We start from the raw sequence: 21,286 nt of genomic DNA, 5'->3' as shown, positions 1-21,286 counted from the left end.
CGAGCTAGTGTTTTTACTCTTGCACTTTGTATTCTTTCGAGAGCAACCCCGTTTTGGCCTTATCAATTCCAAATTCCCAGTTGAGGTTATAGCCCCCACTTCAGCCGTTTGAGCAACATCATCAGGATCATCATTATCAGAAACTACATGTTTCATCACTCGAAAACACTGAACTGCTCCAGTTACTTTGATATACCAGCTTGTTCTTTCTATCTCTGAGCTTGTACACCATTGTTTTGGTTCAACAATGTTCCTGCTTTTGTAATTCGAAAAAGAAAAACATGTTAAAAGAATATTGTCACTGGAATAATCATCGTGATCACATACAAAATTAATACAAAGATAATTAACGTTGATGTCAAAAGTAAGTAATACCTTTTTCTGGTAAATCAAGGATCCGATAAAAACTCAATGAAGTCTGATTTTGAACCAAAAGTTTCTCCTTGGACTTTCTTCCATTCATGTTGTAGGTGTTGAATCTGTCTTTTGGCCTCCCCTCCATACAAAACCTCGTTTAGTTTAAACTCTCCCCCGACAAAAGTACACACAATATGGATGAATACTGTGATTGAGCAGAAGATTATAATGGAAGTGGGAATGAGGTTGAGATTTTTGCATGGGCTATATATATAGAAGTGGAAGCAATTTTGGTACTCTCAGTTTAGCTTATGTAAATCCCGTAGCGAACGTTTAAAAATTTAAATACTTAGTTTGGAGTGCCAAAATCTAAATAGTGAGTATTAAAAGTAGATCCAAACATATCTACAAAAGATTATGAGTTAGGTCTCGTCATCAATTTGCTTATGTTTTTTCAACATGCATGCGATTCTTATTATTATTATTTTATTTCTTTACGTAAACTAACACAAATAGAATGTACGAGAAGCTGTAATGACGATTACGTTTCAACTAATACAATAAGTATGATGAAAAAAAAAAGGGGACAAGTTCAGTTAAAAGCAAGTGAGATGAAATATAAGGAATTAAATTACGATGTCACACATAAATTGTTATCTCAAAGATAAAATCTAATACGGAAAGTATTGGTAAAATGGAAAAGATAGAATCGTTTGCCTTAATGACATTGTGTTGTACAAAATGTTCATGCATAGGCTTTGCATACGATTGATGGTGATTTTTATATGGGAATCATTTGGTAAAAGGGAAAATAATTGGATTTAGAATCTAAGTTGGTTTACAATTATATTGGATTTCTTTTGGAGAGAAATATTTATATTTAATTTTATATGGAAAGTAATGGTAAGAAAAGATAATGACATTGTAGTTAATGAGATTCTCATGCATCTTGGTTTTGCCCTAACTTGTAGAAAAAAATAGTTACCATTTATAGTGATATATATAAAATATTGGATAAAAGGAAAATAATTTGGTGTACCTACCACTCACCATCTATTTGGAATTTTATATGGAAAGTACTAGGCAAAATGGGAAATCAAAGAACGACTTTTTATGCCATTCGATATTGGGCCTTCATGACATTGCTTTTGATTAAGTGTTCATGCATCTTGGTTTTTCCATAACTTGTAAAACATAATTGGTTGCTATTTACATTGAACTTTCTATGGAAAGTACCGGGTAAAAGGAAAAAAGAGTTGGTTGTTCTTTCCAGATACTATTTATCTGAATCTTATATGGAAAGTATTGGTAATGGAAAAGATAGAATGGATGCCTTAATGACGAGAAAGACTTACATGAAACGGGGATAACATTATTTTGTTATTTTCGATCAATAACGTTTTGACACGCATGACAACACTTTCACGTGGCACACTGGCATAGTATTTCTAGTCAGAGATAGCAAAATAGTTGCTACTTGAAATGTTGATGCATTGTAATTTTTTGCTAGCTTGCATTATCATTTATAGTGATTTTTAAATGGGAATTATTTGGTAGAAGGGAAAATAATTGGTTTTAGAATCTAAGTTGGTTAACATTCATATTGAATTTCTTTTTGAAGGGAAATATTTATATTGAATTTTACATGGAAAGTATTGGTAAGAAAAGATAGAATGACATATTATGGCATTGGCGTTCAATATTGTGTTTAATGACATTGCAGTTTATGAAATATTCATGCATATTGGTTTTATCCTAACATGCATAATCTAAACTAGTTACCATTTATAGTGAATTTTATATGAAAAATATTGGATAAAAGGGAAAATAATTTGATGTTGTGTACCTGCCGCTGACCATTTATATGGAAAGTATTAAGTAAAATGGAAGCCAAATAATGACTTATTATTGCATTCAATACTGGACCTTAATAATGATATTGCTTTTGATGAAATATTCATGGATCTTTTGGTTTTTCCCTAGCGTGTATAATCTACGTCCAATACCTTGGGTTTAGGCCCCTATGGACCTCTAAGTATGGGATTTTAGTTTAACAGGTCTCGATACACTTAGGAGTGTACAACCTATATTTGAACTGTAGATCATTATTGTCTTCTTCAATATGAGACTTACACATCACAACTTGTATTTCAGCAACAGATACCAATAAATATTAATTCACAAAATTTCTACAACATAATAAAAAAGATTCTAAAGAAGAGGGAGAAAAACGTGATGAAGTACAACAAACATTAGAGCAATGACGAAACAATTTTTTTGAGGCCCAAAAAGTCATGACAAGTCCAAAAGCATTTAAAACCCAATATGACGTACGAAATAAAGGATAAATAGGTCTTGTATTAATTCCAATTATATTTTTTGGGAACTAGTTTGACAAAATAAATATGTATGTAAGCTTTTATACAAATTCTAGTAGCATCATTGCCATGCCAAAAAACATATTCCTTTAAATTTGATATGTCACTAAGCTCGGTCACAAAAGCCCAAGCCACTCTAACACATGCCCAAGCATTCCAAGCACATTGCCAAATAACTCAATGCAAGGCTAATACATTTTTCTTATGTCAAACACCTACCAAACTTACATGAACCCAAGTTATGTGGTTTACGGGCTTGCACGAGGGGTTGTGGTGTTGATGGTTATAAAAGGTTCACAAGACCACATAAGCTCTTGGATAATGGAGATTTTGGGCCTACTTGGTAGCACCAAAGTCCAAACTCATTACTTGAAGTTCTCCAATGTGGGTGTACAAATGAGATATTCTTCAATCACTCTCTGTTACCCACTGGAAACAAGTCAATTCTGATACTTCCTTTTCTCCATAGGAAATAATCATTTTCCGATATCTAGCTTTACATGTTGGATATAAGAATGTCTCAATGCTCCCTTTTACACGTTGGAAATAGGATGATTTCATCGCTTTCTTTTACCCATTGGAAATAAAGGAAAAGCCTTTGCCTTCTATAAATTAGAACACATGACCCAAGGAGAAACCAACTTCTCTTGGTCGCTGGAAACCTCTCAGCAACCATGAGAACCCCTCTTCTCATAGCAGTTGCAAGTTTCCCAACCAACCATCGACCTCTTCCCTTGGCTATCACCCCTCTCCTCTTGGCTGAAAACTTCTATGGGGCTACTGCAAGCATCTCAGTAGCCATCAACCTATTCTCTTGACTGCTCCAAAAATCTCAGTAGTCATCACAACCATGTCTCATACTTACTCATCCTTAAAATACTTAATCTTTTCTATAAAGCCTCACCTCAAGCATAAGTCCAAGCAACTCCTTCATCCTCCCACCTATAGAACTCATAAATCTCTCTAGAATCATAGCCACAAACACCATAGCCTTTAAAGTCTTAAGCTTTTCTATCCTCAGCTATGCTCTTTGAAACCCCCTTTATTTGACTACTATACGCATCCTAGCAACCATCACAGGCAAACAATCAAACCACCAAAGTCAAAGCCTCAAACAATAAAACCATCATTCCCAAACTCAAGCATATCCAACATCAAGCCAAGCAAATGCATTAATTCTCATTTGCCAAATTGTGGGTCTTTAGCTCCTACACTCCAAGCTCTTATGCCAAGCTCCTACAATCTCTATTCAACATAAGCAAATCATCTTCACCCATGTTCAAAGTTGCCGGAAATATTAACACAAAACAAGCAGTCATTGGAAGAACAATAGAGTACTCCCCTTAGGACTTGATTCTTCTTCCGGATGCTTTGAGCTTATTTCTTGCTAACTCAGAAAAAAAAAAAAAAAAAAAGGCAACGAAGACTTTATTCATCACTTTATAGCGGTTCAAGAATTCAATTCCTAATTTTGTGTGGACTCCACTTACTTTTTAATTCTTTGATATAAAGTAAACGCAAGAATCCTCCATAAATAGAATTCAATTCCTGATTCATAAACACACCATCTATGTATTTATAATAAAAATGATTTAAAAATCCACTTCAAGCCTTAAATTGTCTAATTAGTTCAAACAATTAAAGTTTTCCCCTTCCGGTTGGAGCGGAAGGAAAAAAAATGTTATACTAGCCCATTTTAAACGTAACATTTATGGATGTCACTCTTCCAAAACATGTTTTGTTATTATTTCATTTTATTTTAATTTTTCCTCCCATTTTTTCATTTTATGTTAAGAGCACAAATTGAATAAAAAAACTCCATTAAAGATCCAACATGGTAATAACGCAAATTGTTTTTATCCATGTTTTGTTATTACAATTTCATTTTATTTTATATTTTAAGTCCACAACCTCTAAATTTTTTTTTCCATTTTTTGACATTATTTTTTTTCAACATTCGTGTAATAGATTTTCACTTGAGTACAACACAATTATGTGTTTAAATTATAAAAAAACTCCATTAAAGAAAATAACATTTTAACAACGAAATAGAGCACCCAGCGGTTGGTAATAACTGAACCAAATTGTTTTTGGGCCACAAACATTTAGAGGCGCGAATTTGAGATTTCTCAATTTCTACCTATCAAAATTTGTCAATGGTTGGAGATGGTCTTAAAAGCCCTTAAAGAAATAGCAAACTATTTTCGTCACAAAACACAGGAAATCTCTCTTTTTTATTTTATTTTGAGTAGTCAAGATTCAAGAAAGGCGTCTTATTGTTGTTGACCCATCCAGAGAGCAATGAAGTAGAATCGAAACCATCTTCTGTTCCAATCACGACCAAGATTCTGATAACTCAAAGATGCACAGATCCGCAAGTGCTTCCAGAGTCTCAGAAGACTTGGTTGTGACCTCCTCATCAACTTCACCGCCACCTTCAACCTTCAAACCAACCACAGACGACTCTTCAGACCAGCATCTACATCTACCCACATACGATCCCCTCTCTCATGTCGCGAAGAAGGAACGGCATCGTATCAGGTCCGCAGAGAACGCCATTCACATCATACCTCTCTTGCTCGTCCTCTGCGCCATCATCCTCTGGTTCTTTTCCAATCCAGGTACAATACAACAGTACCCACTTGCCCATTTGTCTCAAAGATTGTTATTTTCCATTGAATCTGACAGTGAACAACTCATATAAGTATTTGCCTTTATGGGTTGTGATTGGGATTTTGTTTTGTTTTCATATTCAGTACAATTTGATGGATTTTACTTGTAAAGTCTGGTGACAATTTGATTGAGTGAAGTCATCTAAGAGAAAATTTAACCGATTATAAAGGAAATGGATTAGTAGTTTGCTTGCTTTTGGTTAAAGATTACAACTTTAGAATGATCACATGTTTTCGTATTTATTTTCTGCTGTGGTGCCATAGCTTGTACTGTTGAGGCAGTTATAAACTGCAATTTTGGCTTTATCAGTCAGCTTCATGATTGAAACTATTTTGTTTGCTTGGGCCACACTTGTGTCTCTTCATGTGGTTTTATATGCACAATGTTTTAGTATCCTGAAAAGCTGAAGAACGGGTTTTCTTGTGAACGCTTTCTAGTGTTAAGGCATATCTTTGAAAAATGTTATTTCCAGCCTTGTCTTTGGATAACATTTTGCTTCCACTGCCTCCTATCTTATAAACCGTGGCGGGTATTCCTTTCTCGGTATATCCGAAGTGCAGGCAACAATGCGGGATGCTTGTAGTTTAGGATAATTCGTGTTTGGAGGTTTTTTTGTTAATTGGTTGCTTCTATTTCAGTGATTCACCTTTTTCTAGAATGAAGATTATCGAGATTGAGGGCAATACTGAGTGTTGGTGGAGGAGCAGCTTTCCATTAAACAAGAGATGGAGGAATTTAATCTGAATTCATAATTTATGCATCACTAGACCCACAAGACTATTGGAGAAGAAAAACTAGCAGGCTCCCTCTTACTCGAGAAATTCTTGTAAGCAATTTATATGAATGTGATATAATGTAGACCTAGTTCCGTCTTATTAGACACCTTGATTGCACATATGCATCGAAGCTTCGTTGAAATTTATATCATAATCAGAAACAAGCTATTAAATTGGTATTCATTTGGGAATTGCAGAATTGTATTGGTTCTTAGCATTGTGATTTATTTCTTTTGTTTGTGCCTACTCATTTGGAAACAACTTATAGACAGTATAATGTGGAATATACAATTAGTATGGTAAGATCCTTTCAAGCATCTTTCTCCCCACTCTTTCTAACCTAATTAGTTTAGGGGATGCTGACATTGCTCCCAACATTACACAACTGGAGCTTGTAGAGGCTCACATTCAAAATTTGTATGCTCCAACAATGGTCCTAACCTAACAAGCTTGGGGAAGATGACATTGTTCCGAACAGAACACACAACAGGGTTCTCCCACTGCAAGAGTGACCCTACAAGATTTGCACGAACCGTTAGCGGAAAGATGCGAGGCCATCTCTCACTTCCATATGAGCTGAGAGCATCTCCAATGGCATCTGGTCGTGACTTGATAGCACCTGCAAGCTTTCTTGCTAGAACTACTGCATCTTCAAGAGCACAACAAGCACCTTGACCAAGATTAGGGGTCATTGGATGCCATGCATCTCCTACCAGCACAACACTTCCTGCTGAAACTGGAGGGCTGATGTTCGGCCACAGCCACCGGTCTACGAGTGGTGTTCGAATGATCAAGTCATCCGGGGTATTGTCTATGATGTTCACTAGGTCTGAAGGCCAGTCTCTGACTAGTTCTGTAGCTTGCTTCTTTAACACAGACGGATCAGTAATTTTTGGACCTGCAATAAGATGCCCTACCGTTGTAAAAAATAGCTACAGATCCTTTTTGATGTTTTATATTTAACTCATGCATAACAAGTCTTAGGCTTAGGAGACTTGAAATTTAGAAATTTACCTGGAGATTGTCTGTTGAAGCAGACAAACCAGTAGACTTTTGTTGGAGAAACTGGAAGAAATCCTGCACGTTGGCCCCTTCCATAGATTTGATTCAGTTTTGGTTCAAATGGCTGCCCACCAGGGTAATATGCAAGGCCACGAAAAGCACAATGACCAACATACTTGGGCTCAGGAAAACCCATCCACTTAGCTATAGGAGACCGAATCCCATCACATCCGATTACAATCTGTTGGAATTCATCAAGACGAGAAAATGAGAACGAGTGGTACTACATGCATGAACTATTATCTGTAATGTGATAGTTTAATACCAACTGATGTGACACATAACAAGATTGAGCCATCTGCCTAGAGAAAGATCGACAGAAAATTCAGAAAGTAGATTAAGGATAACCTTTGCAGATAGCTGAGTACCATCTACTAGGTCCAACAAAGTTTCTCCATTTTCAGTTTTTTGAATCTTCGCCAGCTTTGAAGAGAACCGAACTGCGCCCTCTGGCAGTTGATTGGCAAGAGTCTCCAGCAGTATTCCCCTCTCCACAGGACGCACCTCTTGGCTGTGCCGTGAAACTTAGTAACAAAACTTGAGTGCATGATTGAGTAAAAAGAAAGAAAAGAATTGCATGTTCTCAGAAAACACGGAAAGATCATGAGTAAGTTCATTACCTTTCATCTTCATCTTTGAACTTGAAGGAGCGTAGCTCCCTTCCATCTTCTGTCTTTACCACCATCCTGCACAGCTGATTGCATGAACCAGATCAGAGGAAATTGGGTAGCTTTTCACAATGCAGAGCTTTTAACATGGTGTCCAAAACTTATAATTTTAGTTGTAAGATTAAGCATAAAGAAAGAAACAATAACATATATACCCTTGAATTTCAAGAAATTGGGTTCTGAGATCATTTCCAACTCCAATTGCATCCAAAACTCGCCACCCATTTTTGAAAAGGGTGAGTGAAGTTCCACCAGTACGAAGTGATTCTGCTTGCTCAAGCACTAAGGACCCAACTCCAAGCCTGTTAATCAAAATTAATAGATATTTAGAGTTCTTTTGCTCTAAAAAGCATACGTTATTATGCTTTTATTTATTTATTTATTTAATGTAAGCGATAGTCTAAATTACAAGAGGAATATAGGTTTTCTCATACACACACAATCAAGATGTCATGGGGGTTCGAACTTAAAACCATTAGTTTGCAAATCAAGGTCATTTTCCAATGAGCAAGATCTCTTTTAAATGTTCTATAATACATCTTGTCCAGTACATACAATATTGAATATTCTCTTATCAATTTAGACCATAATTCAAGGGATTTTTCTTATTGAAATGCACGGAAAATCTGCCAACAAACCATGATTTGACCAAGGCAAGTTATGACAACATGTCAAACGACCAGTTTTACCGTTCATAATGATTAACACCAGGTAAAAGAAAAAGTCAGTAACATGGGTGGTAAATATTCAAAACGTCTGAGAAATGACCATGTTCAAATTAAACAACCTGTGAAGAGAGAGTGCAGTGGCAAGACCAGCAATTCCAGCGCCAACTATGACAATATCCTCCTTGCGAGCAGCCGTACCAGATTGAGCTCGGATGGTTGAAAAAGAAGAAGTGGGTTTGGTTCTGGTACTGGTTGGAGCTTGAAAGCAATTAGATTGGTTGCAAGGAAGTGGCCTAGTTTTAGAATGGTATGGTGAAATAAGTGGGTTTTGAAAGACCAGGGACATAGACACTGTAGCCATGGTTGGTCAGTTGTGTTTATGCAACAACATTGTAGAGTTTTGTGCTCTGAGAGAGAGAGAGAGAGAGAGAGGGTGTTGGTCAGCCAATTAGCCATGGAAAATTAGTGGCTATGATGAAATGGGCTAGTGGTATTTGGATCAGATTTTACCCGGGAAAACATATCTTATGGGTTTTGGGCCTGGTTTCGGCTTGTACACATACATCTCCAAAGCAAGATGAAATATTTTCACACCCCAATAAAGTCATCTTGTATTCTTTTATTTAAAGGAAAAAGGGGATAAATTGCAGTACAAAAAGTTGATAATGACTTTTTCGAAGGGAAAATACTTGTATCCTTCATTAGAAGTTCCTTTCATGTTAATCACAGTTTGATATGTATGTTGAGATTTTTTTTTTTGTGTTTTTGATAAATTATTTTTGTCTGTGTCAAACTATGATTTGCAATAAAGAAGTAGTGTTCTTTTCGAAGTGACAATTACAAGTTCATTTTTAATTGTTGTTGTTTTGTGCTGACACCGTGTTATTGATTCGGGGCTGCCCTTCTTTTTCTTGTGGGCTTAGTTTGTTGGGCCATTTTAGTTTCTTTTTGTTTGGTATTACCAAACCACAATCCATGTGCACATGAGATTTGTGAACTGCCCCTTTGTCTTTACACTACAATTAGGTAACTGTGTTTTTTTTTTTTTTCTTCTGATAAACTGATTAATTATAGGTAACTTTTCAAAACACACACACCCGCATAGGCAGACCTACAGAGGCGCAAGGAGGTGAATACCTCTCGCCGGAAAGAGCTCTGGAGGTTGTGGAATTTGCCCCTCAGCTCTGCCATGAAAGTGCCCACAATCTGCTCGAAGAAATGCCTATGCGAAATTGCTTTTTGTTTGTTGTGGTGTTGCGTTGTTGGTGGGCTGTTGCTGGCAGCATAGCCGCATGCTTTTTTATAAAAAGTCCCTGGCCAAAACGACTCATTTTGGACCAGGGCAATGAAAAAAAAATAGGGATAAAGCCTTATATTTTGCGGATAGGAACCCACTGCCAAAGTACAATTAATATTATAAATAATTTAATATAAGGGGAATGCTAGCAACCTTCTCTTCAACCTTCTCTTTTGGACATTCTCCACTTTCTTCATGACATGTGTCCATTTCCTTACACTTAAAATAATGTAATTAATGTATCAAACAAGCCATCATTAGTTTTCTAATTTTACCCTTATTAAATATATTAATTTTACTATTTTCTTTAATTTATCCAAAAAAATTTTTTTACAAACTTCTTACTACCTTGTTAAAAATTAATTAAGAAAAAACCTTTTTTTATTATTAAAAAAAAAAACTCTAAAGGCAATGAGACATTCAAATAAGACTTAAAAATTAAATAAGAAAAAAAGTTACTTTTATTTTTTGTTGTCTGAAAGATTCCAAAGGAAGTAAGAAGAGACATTGGTTTAATCTAAAATTTGGTATGCCAGAATTTTAGGAATTTTTTTTTTCAAATAATCAAACTCCAAAGGCAGCAAGGGATATAAAAAATATAAATAAAACTATGAACTTCCTATGGAATCTGATTATTTGGGGTTATATATATATATAGTTGTCACTGAAAATTCTCTTTAACTTTATTTAGTAGTATAAAAAAATGCAATTAATGAACTTCCTTTTGAAGGAAGTCGTTTTTTTGTATAAAAATGTGATCTTTCTATTGAGTGTATTTTTAGGTCATTCTTTTGTGTTTAAAAAAATAGAATTTTTATCTCTGAAAAAGATAGACATTTTTTTTTAACTGACATTTTTTATTATTTAATTGTTTACATATGGTAAGAGAGTTGTACAATTATTTTTGAACAAATTGAATGACAAAACATTTAATAAGGGTAAACTTGGAAAACAAATGTTAGTTTGTTTGATGCATTAGTTACATCGTTTTAAGTGAAGGAAAGTGACACATGTCATGAGGAAAAGGGAGAAGGTCCAAAGGAGAAGGTTAGAGAGAAGGTTGCTAGTATTCCCCTTAATATAAAGAGAGTCCTAAATTGAATTGAAGAAGCCAACAGACCCAAATCTCAAGGTCTATGTTTTTTTTCTCCCCTTTTTGGTCTTTTTTTCTTCTGGTGTTTTATTTATATTTTATTTATAATATGTTTTATTTATAATAATTAGTTTTTTTGATGTGGCTCTCTCTGTATTTTTTAATTATAAAGTTATGAAACATTACTAGTAATCTTCAATCGAATATTGCCCCTTCTCTAAAAAATTCTTGGGTCCGCCAGTGCACACGCACTCTCTCTCTCTCTCTCTCTCTCTCTCTTCCCAGTTTTACATCCTTCACAATCACAAGTGACCACCATTGACGTTACTCAGCTGCATCATGACTCTCATACAAGGTCTGTTGTGATCAAAACTATTCACGATGCTTGCCAAAAAATGGGCTTCAGGTAACAATAATTTCAGATTGCTCTGTATATTAGTCGTGGACGTTATGTAATGTACTTACAACATTTATATAAATATGTGCCTTTTGTTGTAGGTTAAGAATCAAGGAGTAAGCAAAGAAGTCACTGAAAATGCTCTTGGCTCATTGTCAAAGTTCTTCGATTTGCCAAAAGATCAGAAGACAATATTCTTGTCAGATGATGCAAACAAGCCAGTAAGATTTGGGACTTTCCCAATAGACAACTTGGATGGCGTTTCAAGGGAGTTCATCAAGATTTATGCCTACCCTATTGACGATTGGATTGGTTCATGGCCTCATAATCCCATGAATTTCAGGTAAATTGAACTTATTTTGTCAGATAAGTTGGTAAATTAATTGAAATTTATTTGGAGTTAGGAGAAATTTAATTTGATGTATTTGTCCAGAGAAAACTTGGGAAAGTATGCAATGGAGGTCAATAGATTATTCCTTGAAATAATGGGGGCCATAATGGAGAGCTTAGGCCTCAGTCCAACCTACTTGAGGAGCAGTCTTGAGTAGGGGTGATATTTTAGACCGAAAAACCGCAAAAATCAATCGATAATTTACCGCAATGGAACCGCAATCGCTGAAAACCGAACCGCATTTGCGGTATGAAGAACCGAACCGTATTTGCGGTTGCGGTTGTTGTATTTGATTTTCAAAACTTGTGGTTACCGCAAACCACGACTATATTTAAAACAAAATTGCATTTTGTAGATAGCATTGGTGCTCAAACAACACAACGGGGTCCTTCAAATCCACTCACCACCACCAACACTTGAGTTTGTAACATTGGTGCATTGCATTTTCCTTTTAGTTTGTAACTTAATTAACTTTGAATTAGATTTTTTCTTTGGGTTGTAACTTTAATTCATTTTGCATTGCATTTTTCTTTTGGTTTGTAACTTTAAAGGATTTAGAATTGGAATGCTTGAGAAGTTGAGGTTGTGAATGCTTGAGAAGTTTAACTTTAATTAGAATGCTTGGAATTGTAACTTTAATTTTCTTTAGGTTGTGAATGTTTGAGAAGTTGAGGAGGTTGTGAATGTTTGAGAAGTTGAGGAGGTTGTGAATTTATATATGCTTGAGAAGTTGAGGTTGTGAATTTATATTTTTGGGTTAAAGTATGCTTGAACTCAAAAGGCTTCAAAAGAAGCATCAAAATTAGGCCTAAAATGTGGAAGATTGGATTTTTATGACACAAAAAGAACTTGCAGTTTTAAACCGCTAGGTTTCAAAAATCACCATACCTGCAAATAGTCGATCGGTTTGCGGTTTGGACAAAAATTCGCGGTTATCGAACTGCAACCACCCCTAGTCTTGAGCAAGACATGCACATGATAGTAGGTAACAGATACCCACAATGCTCCCCATCAAGCAATATACTCGGAATTGCATCACATATACAGACCACACGATCATCACAATCCTTCTTGAAAGCATGTCAGGCCTCGAGATCATGTATTTTGCCGACAACAATGCTTGGAAGTCTGTCCCGGAAATTGAGGGTACCCTTAAGGTCCTCGTAGGGAACCATCTTGAGGTCCTCAGCAATGGATTGTACAGGAGTGTTTTCCACAGGGTCACTCCAAGCGATCAAATTAGTAGGGTTTCTATAGGCAGCTTTCTTAGCCTTCCCATGGAAGAGATGGTGGAGCCTGTCATGGAGCTTGTTGATGAAGAGCACCCCAAAGCGGGCAAGTAGCTTAGATGAGTATATATCTCCACCAAAGCAGAAAAGTCCTACATAGAGAGCCTGAAGATCTGAATAAACATAGAGAGCATGTAATGTAATGTATTAATGTTAGTGAGATGTTTTTGCATGAACCTTTCTTTTCATGTTCTGCATCGGCGAATTCGAACTTGAAGAAATTATTGTGCGTGATAATAAGAACATCGATCGTCATATATAAATTTTAATTCCGAATATCAATTTGGAAATTTGTTGTTTTTTGCTAGAGATAATGTAGGGAAGTATGCATAGGAGGTAAGGAGGCTAGGCACTGAGCATAGGCTTCCATCCTACTTGAGAAACAGTATTGAGCTAATGCACGTTTAGTAGGTAACACCTACCCTCAATGCTCCCGATAGAAGCTAGCTAACAAGCAAAGCAGCATACTCGGGCTACCCTCACATACAAATAAAAAAATTCAACCCAAAAAAAAAAAGTTCAGTTTTGTAACTGTGATCGAAGAAATATACAAATACAATATTTTTCATGAACAATATGAAAATAATTGCAATAAGAAAATCAAATGACTAAATGATTTCCGGGTAGGCTAAATTTTGGCAAAAAAAACGGTTGAATGATGATCAATAAACTGTTCGGATCATGAGGTTTACAAAACCCACCATACGAAATTTCTTCTCTCTGATGCTGAAATTCAAACGATGACAAATGTGTTACATATACATCAGACTTCCTTGTAGTTGTAGCACTCCAAATAATATGAAAATTAAACACAAATTAGACATTCAAATGCGCTTTTCTCAATGTCATTCATTCTGATCTATCATTGCTGAGACAACTGAAAAGGGGAATATCCTTATTCCAGGAAAATGAAAGAATAGGTAACCCACCAAATGTACACGGCACCACTTTACAGCCTGTGAATTAATGCAAAAATGATACATGTCAAAATAAGTACAATTATCCACCTAAGTGGTCCTGAATTCAAATTTCTACGGTACGCGTGTGTGTGAGTTTCCCCTCTCACTATTTCTAACTTTGGCCATACACACAAAATCGTTCATTTTTCATATTTGATAATGGCTATGAAAAAAATTTAGGTTTTAACAATTCTGTGATCACATATGGACAATGTAGATGATAAACACGAATTTTCTGTGACAAATGAAACAATAACAAGTGTACAAAATAATATTTGTATTGATGAAATTTAGAGTTACAATCTCCGTATTGAATCCTCTGATTCGATCTCCAAAGTGTTTAAAGAAAAATTGTGTTTGATACAAGGGTCGTAGAAACTTGATCTTGATCAAACGGGTAGCACGAAGCTTGTTTGGTGTTTGGGATTTTTCTAGGAGGGAGGAACCGACACGTATTTGTTGTGCTTGGTGGCTCTTCCAAAGTGGGGTCAAGAATGCAGAGAGTTTTCTGTTTCTTCTGAATATTTTTTTTGTCTAAGCCCTTCTCCTTTTTTTCTTTCATCTTGAGGCCTCCTATTTATAGACTCCTGCAGGATGTTTGACCTAAATAACTTTCCCTCTTTAAAACCTTCCTTTGTGGAATTCTGATTGGATTTAAGAAAATCAATTCCAATAATTTGGCAATTTAACCAAATTATCTTCAATTGATTCACCTTTGACAATTAGTCCAATTTTGATGAGTCATATGCCACATGAGTAAATTATGGAGCCCACAATTTAATCAATCAAACCCTAATTATTTTCTTACTTAGTGGAATTTAATTCACCAAAATTTCCATGTCTACAGATAGGTTGTTACCTATCAATACTAATCAATCACTTCACTCTAGTGTTGTACAATGACATATAGGTATGGCATGCAAGGCTTTTAGTAGAGTACATGTTGTCCCAAAAACTGTCACACGTGAACTGCCTTTCCTCTTATCTTTATAGTACCTCTCTCCCTCTTCTCTTCTCAACTAGCTTCTACTTACAGAGGAAGAGATGAATTCTTTGGTATCAACTTTACATCCTTCACAAGTAACCACCATCGACGTTTCTCAACTGCACCATGACTCTCATACGAAGCCTCTTGTGCTCAAAAGTATTCACGATGCTTGCCAAAAAAGGGGATTTTTTCAGGTGATTTTTGGGTTTGGTACGCAATAACTTTGTTGTTAATTAGTCAAAAAAAAAAAAAAATACTGTTTTATTGTCGTTACGATCATGTACAATATATTTGTTGTGTATATCCTTGTACTTGTAGGTTGTCAATCATGGAATAAGCACAGAAGTCACTGAAAATGCTCTTGGCTCATTGTCCAAATTCTTCGATTTGCCAATGGATCAAAAAATAATATTCTTGTCAAATGATGTAAAGAAGCCAGTAAGATTAGAGGCGTTTCGAGTAGACAACGTGAGTAGGGTTTCGAGAGAGCTCATCAAGCTTTATGCTTACCCTATTGAAGATTGGATTGGCTCATGGCCTCATAATCCCACAGATTTCAGGTAATCCCTACTTCTATCACTTTTTTCTATTTTTTCTTTACTTTGTAAATTGTATATGAATAACCCCTCCCTTGGCATGCACCGGCTTTACCCCTTTCTAGTGTGTTGAGATCTATGTGCATCGACGGCTAATTTAAGGCAATTAAAGATAAATTAGAGGTCTCGAGGTCTTGTTTTCGAACCCTGCTCCCTTAATATTATTTCTCCAAAAGAAAAAGAAAAAGACAAATCAGATAATTAATTAAAATCCTTCTTAGCTGGATCAGTTGTAGTTTGTGCCCCCTATCATTATACTCATAATTCTTCAATCCCCAATATTGTAATTGTATTTAACCTCGGGAGAGGGACTTATTAAGCTCTAAACTGCCTTGCAAGCCACCATCATTCTGCACATTCCCTCCATATAGCGATAGAAAGTCTGATTTGTCCTTAGCTCAGAGGACATGGTTGAAAAGACTTGATTTTAAAAAAGAAAAAGAAAATAGCTACTGTTTATACATATTTTATGAATTAGGTTTTAATAATTGTTCCACTATATACTTTGTTTTTTTTAATGCGATCTGACAATTTTAATATGATGTTTTTGTCTAGAGAAAACTTGGGAAAGTATGCAATTGAGGTAAGGAGATTAAGCCTTGAAATAATGGGGGCCATAGTGGAGAGCTTAGGCTTGCCTCCAACCTACTCGAGGAGCAGTCTTGAGAAAGGCATGCACATGATAGTAGGTAATAAATACCGACAATGCTCCCCATCAAGCAACATACTTGGACTAGCATCACATACAGACCACACCATCATCACCATCCTTCTTGAAAGTATGTCAGGCCTTGAGATCATGGATTCCAATGACAACAATGCTTGGAAGTCTGTCCCGGCAGCAGGCGGTACCCTTAAGGTCCTAATAGGGAACCATCTTGAGGTCCTCAGCAATGGATTGTACAAGAGTGTGTTCCACAGGGTGACTTCAAACGCTCAAAAGAGTAGGGTCTCCATAGGCAGCTGTCTTAGCTTTCCCATGGCAGAGATGGTGGAGCCTGCCATGGAGCTTGTCGATGAAGAGCACCCAAAAGATACAGGGCAAGTAGCTTAGAAGAGTATATCAAGTTTCTCTCCTCCAAAGCAGATAAGTCCTACATTGAGAGCCTGAAGATCTGAATAACGTATTTATGTTTCTGAACTATAACATTAGCATTATGTTATGTAGATTCCTTCATAAAGTTCGATGGCTATGTGCTTCCATCTCTATGTTGTAGAGTTCTTCCTCTAACAAGTTGTTTCAAAATGTTGTTGGAAAACAATCGGTAAGTTGTATAATATAACAGAATATATATATATATATGTGTATATAAGGCTTTTGATTGAATCAATATATAACAACAGAAAAATTACAAATACAACAGTTTGTATTAAATCAGAAATACTATCTTGCAAAGATGATAGAGGCTAGTAGATTTGCTATGCCCTTAGACAGTATTTCGCCCCCACTCTTGTGCTTGTGGTATCAAAACCAAAATTCTAGCACTTGAATTTTGGTATCTGGCGAACTACAATATGGATACTCTCAATGGTTTTTCAGTGTTGTGTGAGATGTATTGGGTTTCAAAGTTAGTTTTCTTCTCTGTACGTTTGGCTATTTAAATAAGCTAAGACACCCCTTGGACATATCTGTTCAAACATATATGTCTGAATTTTGAAATTCAAACTAATTGAAGTTATCTGAAATTCAAAACTTAAATATATAAAATTATATAATTAATTTAAATAAGGCCAACAATTTCAAAGCCCACTTCAAAAAAACCCAATGATGTTTATTATAGTGAAATATCTCTACTCTTATAAAGAGTGTAGGAAACTCTTCTCCCACTCAAACTCTAACAAATGTATCGTCATCTTCTACTACTTTGTTGTACAAAAAATAAAAGCGGCATATGGCTTCTATTGGTGTTCCTCCAATTGGAATTAATGAAACTCGAATAGTCTCTGTGATCAATAATAATGCTATGAAATGCATGATTTAGGAACGAAAAAAAAAAATTTGTAAACCATTAGATACCAACTAATGTGGCATTGTTTTATTTGTTTTCTGTATTGTGCTAAACTTTATTTATTGATAGTGAATATGAAAGTGTTAGATATAATCAAGTACTTTTTTAAATACAAACAATAGTCTAAAATTATTCTAAATTAATCTAATTTGCGAAGAAGGTGACTCAAACTTTAAATGCAACTTTGCAGACAAACCGCCTTGACTAACTCGCCTAACCGGCGTCTACTATAAACAAGCACTTAATCTAGGGAGCTTCTACAATGAGGAGTTAAAGTGAGGAGGTTATTTGAGGAGACCGATCCGACCGTCAAAACATTTAAAATATTTAAGTCCCATAATTTCTTTACATTTGTTAATGGTGAGATTTGACCTCCTCAAATAACCTCCTCACTTTAAGCCCTTATTATAGCCTTTCCGCTTAATCTAATACCAATGTTGTCATTTTGGAAGTTTGTTGTTTGGGCCTAAGAGATGTTGGGTCCATTGTATTGTTTGATTTCCGTCTGGGCAATAGTTTGGGCCTAATGTTTTGACATGTTAGGCCCTTTAAGCTGCCATTTTCTCTATAGTTTTGATCAGCCTAATAAAGATGGATTGAGGAACTAGGAAGAGTATTTAGCTCTTCGTTGTGAATGGATTTGAGATTATGCTGTTTCCATACAAAGCAATAAGCTATATAGATGCTATGAAAGGTAGAAGAACGGCCAGTGGGACTTAGAGGTTAGAAACGAAAAATAATTAATCGTAACCCCAGAAGATTGATTGACTCTTTGAATTTTATATATACTAACTTGGCAAACAAGTGTTTGCTGTTTTTGTGTCAACCTGTTTTTCTTAACAAGTTGACACGACACGAGCTGTTAAGTTAATGAGTGGAAAATACCAAATAAGAACATGACTCATTATAATAACGAATGACAAGACACGACCCATTTCACTCATTAAGAATTAACAAAAATTAACAAAAATTAAAAAGAAAACTGAAAAAATTTAAAATTCAACCTGGGGGGAAGAAGAAGAAAAAGAAAAAATGAAAGATATATAAAATTCCAAATTACTATACTTTTAAGGAAAATGCTAAGGAGACCATTTTTTTTATTATTATTTTTTTTTGGGACGAAATCTTCTTTCATTAAATAGAAGGTCAAACGCCATATTACATCAAAATGAACTCAAATAATTGAGTTCACACAAAATGCAATCCAAACAGACATAGCCCACTACAAATAAAACTAACAAAATGCATAAAGCATACATAAAGACATTAAGCCCACATAGAGGCGAAGGGCCCACATAACGACAGAAAACCCAAAAAAAGCAAAAGCCCATACAGTCACAAGCCGCGCCACTATAGCAAGCCAACAACCACCAAGGAGAAACCAGTAACCAACAGAAAATGGTGGTGGGCAAGCCACCAAAGCTACACCAAGTAGGAGTAGCGCTACCATAATCCAAGCAATAAGTGTGATTTGCACTTTAAGGGCATCCCAAACTCCAACAGTGCCACCAAGGATAGACAACGGAAGAAACATCCGTGGAGTCAAGGAGCCGATGATAGTGGTTAAGACCAACCGATGTGACGCAGCCTCCAACACTGAGGAGAGAAAATGCATTGCAAAAACCTGTAAAGAACACCAGAAAAATAAAACCAAAGCCTTCACGGCCTAAAAGACGAAACAAATTAAACTTAAATAAAAGGAAAAAGGAAACAAAAAAAGAAGAACGAAAAGGAACTCGCTCTGCAAAAACAAAGCAGCAACCCGTGGAGGATAAATTTTAGGGGAGGGGGAATGGAAGAGGGAGTAGAAGATAGGGAAAAAAAAAAGGGGTAAAGGAGAAAATCAAAAAAGAAATTAAAAAGAAGGAGATGGGAGTAAAAGAACAGAAAGCAAAAGCAAAATTAAAAAAAAAACAACAGAGAAGGGAGGAGAGGAAGGGGGATGAAGGAGAGAGGGGGAGAGGAAACCAGAGAAAAAGGAAAAGGGGAGAAGATGGAGAAAAAGCTGAAAAAAACAGAAAAAAGAACCAAAAAGAGGGAGGAGAATGGGGGAAGGGAGGATAGGAGGAAAGGAGGAGCAAGGAGGCAAGAAAAGGAGGGGAGAAGGGTCGGTGACCACTTCTCTGGCGGTGCTAAAAGATAGGGGGCCTAGGGTTGGGAGCTTTTTTTCTCTAACAAGACAAAAGCTGGCAAACGTCAATGACATTAAGGAGATCAACTTTAGATATCAACTTGTGTATCATCTCTCTAATAGAGCGTGAGACCCATTGTATTGGTGGGCTCCACCTCTACTAGAAAGATGGTACACAAGCTGGTATAAAAGTATAGTAATTTAACTATATGAATGGATTTGAGATTATGCTGTTTCCATACAAAGCAATAAGCTATATAAATGCCATGAAATGTAGAAGAACACTTAGAGGTTAGACATGAAAACTATGCAATGTTCCAACCATTTCCTTTACAGTATGAACTTTAAGTGACCAACTTCTTTGACCAATTGATTTCGGGTCGAGTCCAAAACTTGGGCAACATCATAATATATTTGGACTTCACAGACAATAATGTTTGGAAGATTGTCCCAGCAACAAAGGGTACCCTTAAGGTCTTAGTAGGAAATCATATTTAAGTGCTCAGAATAGATTGCACAAGGGTATTTTCCATAGAGTGACTCCAAGTCCTCAAACGAGTAGGGCCTCGATAGCCAGCTTTCTAAGCCTAACCATGGGAGAGATACTAGTGGAGCCTGCAATGGAGCTGGTTGATGAAGAGCAACCCAAAAGATACAGGGCAACTAGCTTACATGAATTTTTCAAACATCACTCCTCTAAAGAACAGAGGGCCTTAAGATTTGAATAAAAATTTATGTTTTCCTTGCCCTTTGATATGTTATAGTAAAGCTGCAAACTTGATGTAAAGGTATATACTAGAGCTTAATTCTTTGGGAACCATAACACCAACGCTTAAGCGCTATTAGTTACGTAATATGGCACACTAATCATTCAATGGGGTCCTACTCCATAATATAATTTCATGATCCAAGCTGTTTCATTTTTTACTAAATTTGAACGGAGATATAATTGCTAAATGATGTCTAATAAACAGTTCATATTATGAAATCATATCATATGGGGTCAAACAAGTAACTAGCGTCATATTGACTCACTAATTAGTTAGCGCTTGAGCACTTATGCTATAAGTAGTAGCTTTTTAGCGTTGGAGTAATTTTATTTCTAAGAAGAGTTTTTGATACGTGTGCTAGTACTAGCACTTGGTATGTTGCCGATATTTCTTTGATGCTCTATTGACATTTGGAAAACTCATACTACAACGTTGCTTCTCTCTGGTGCTTTGAAGCTAGCACTCCAAAGAATACGAAAATTAAACCCAAATTAGAAACACAGACACCTTACACAAACTGTAAGGTAGGTATGCATGCCTCTCTCTCTCTCTCTCTCTGTGCTAGCTTCTACTTGCAGGAGGAAGAAGAGATAAATTCTTTGGTGCCAATTTTACATTCTTCACAAGTAACCACCATTGACGTTACTCAGCTGCACCATGACTCTCATACGAAGCCTCTTGTGGTCAAAAGTATTCACGCTGCAGGTACCAAACATGATAGAATTACATGTTAATTTCAGGTTGCTTTTTATTTATATTAATAAATAAATTTTATTATTGTTGT

The 21,286-nt window shown here is 35.9% G+C and overlaps 2 protein-coding genes, 1 long non-coding RNA gene and 1 pseudogene across 6 annotated transcripts; 3 read left to right on the top strand and 1 right to left on the bottom strand.

Annotated features, from left to right (window-relative positions):
* Positions 1-4,930: 4,930 nt before the first annotated feature.
* Positions 4,931-6,398, top strand: LOC103337030 (uncharacterized). Its single transcript, XM_008240170.3, has 2 exons — positions 4,931-5,356; positions 6,047-6,398. Exons 1-2 carry the CDS (start codon positions 5,098-5,100, stop codon positions 6,067-6,069), a joined length of 282 nt encoding a protein of 93 aa, XP_008238392.2. The 5' UTR covers positions 4,931-5,097; the 3' UTR covers positions 6,070-6,398.
* A 36-nt stretch (positions 6,399-6,434) lies between these two features.
* Positions 6,435-9,036, bottom strand: CTF2A (FAD/NAD(P)-binding oxidoreductase family protein). The gene is made up of 6 exons (XM_008240171.3): positions 8,702-9,036; positions 8,070-8,216; positions 7,867-7,932; positions 7,595-7,757; positions 7,199-7,427; positions 6,435-7,082 (listed from the first exon to the last, which is right to left on the bottom strand). The coding sequence occupies exons 1-6, from the start codon at positions 8,941-8,943 to the stop codon at positions 6,562-6,564; spliced, it is 1,368 nt and encodes a 455-aa protein (XP_008238393.2). The 5' UTR covers positions 8,944-9,036; the 3' UTR covers positions 6,435-6,561.
* A 1,918-nt stretch (positions 9,037-10,954) lies between these two features.
* Positions 10,955-12,399, top strand: LOC103337096 (uncharacterized). 3 transcript variants are annotated; one of them, XR_016128474.1, is made up of 3 exons: positions 10,955-11,011; positions 11,471-11,712; positions 11,803-12,399. It is a non-coding gene; the product is annotated as an uncharacterized LOC103337096 (long non-coding RNA). The 3 variants fall into 3 exon arrangements; XR_016128473.1 differs by lacking the exon at positions 10,955-11,011 and adding an exon at positions 11,082-11,378; XR_016128472.1 differs by lacking the exon at positions 10,955-11,011 and adding an exon at positions 11,084-11,327.
* A 2,526-nt stretch (positions 12,400-14,925) lies between these two features.
* On the top strand, positions 14,926-16,919 carry LOC103337029 (2-oxoglutarate-dependent dioxygenase 21, chloroplastic-like; annotated as a pseudogene). The gene is made up of 3 exons (XR_016122314.1): positions 14,926-15,190; positions 15,315-15,556; positions 16,148-16,919. The product of XR_016122314.1 is annotated as a 2-oxoglutarate-dependent dioxygenase 21, chloroplastic-like (transcript).
* The last annotated feature ends 4,367 nt before the right edge of the window (positions 16,920-21,286 follow it).

Source organism: Prunus mume, linkage group LG7 (genome assembly GCF_029339155.1).
Source record: "Prunus mume cultivar Tortuosa linkage group LG7, ASM2933915v1, whole genome shotgun sequence".
Lineage (NCBI taxonomy): Eukaryota > Viridiplantae > Streptophyta > Magnoliopsida > Rosales > Rosaceae > Prunus > Prunus mume.
Note: the sequence above shows the minus strand (reverse complement) of the source record. Positions and strands in the feature narration are given on the sequence as shown.

Excerpts from the sequence above, each read along its gene's own strand:
- LOC103337030 (XM_008240170.3), top strand. The coding sequence starts at position 5,098 with ATGCACAGATCCGCAAGTGCTTCCAGAGTCTCAGAAGACTTGGTTGTG. Across the intron at positions 5,357-6,046 it reads CTGGTTCTTTTCCAATCCAG|TGATTCACCTTTTTCTAGAA; the intron begins GTACAATACAAC and ends CTTCTATTTCAG.
- CTF2A (XM_008240171.3), bottom strand. The coding sequence starts at position 8,943 with ATGGCTACAGTGTCTATGTCCCTGGTCTTTCAAAACCCACTTATTTCA. Across the intron at positions 7,428-7,594 it reads GTACTCAGCTATCTGCAAAG|ATTGTAATCGGATGTGATGG; the intron begins GTTATCCTTAAT and ends GAATTCCAACAG. Across the intron at positions 7,083-7,198 it reads CTTCAACAGACAATCTCCAG|GTCCAAAAATTACTGATCCG; the intron begins GTAAATTTCTAA and ends ATCTTATTGCAG.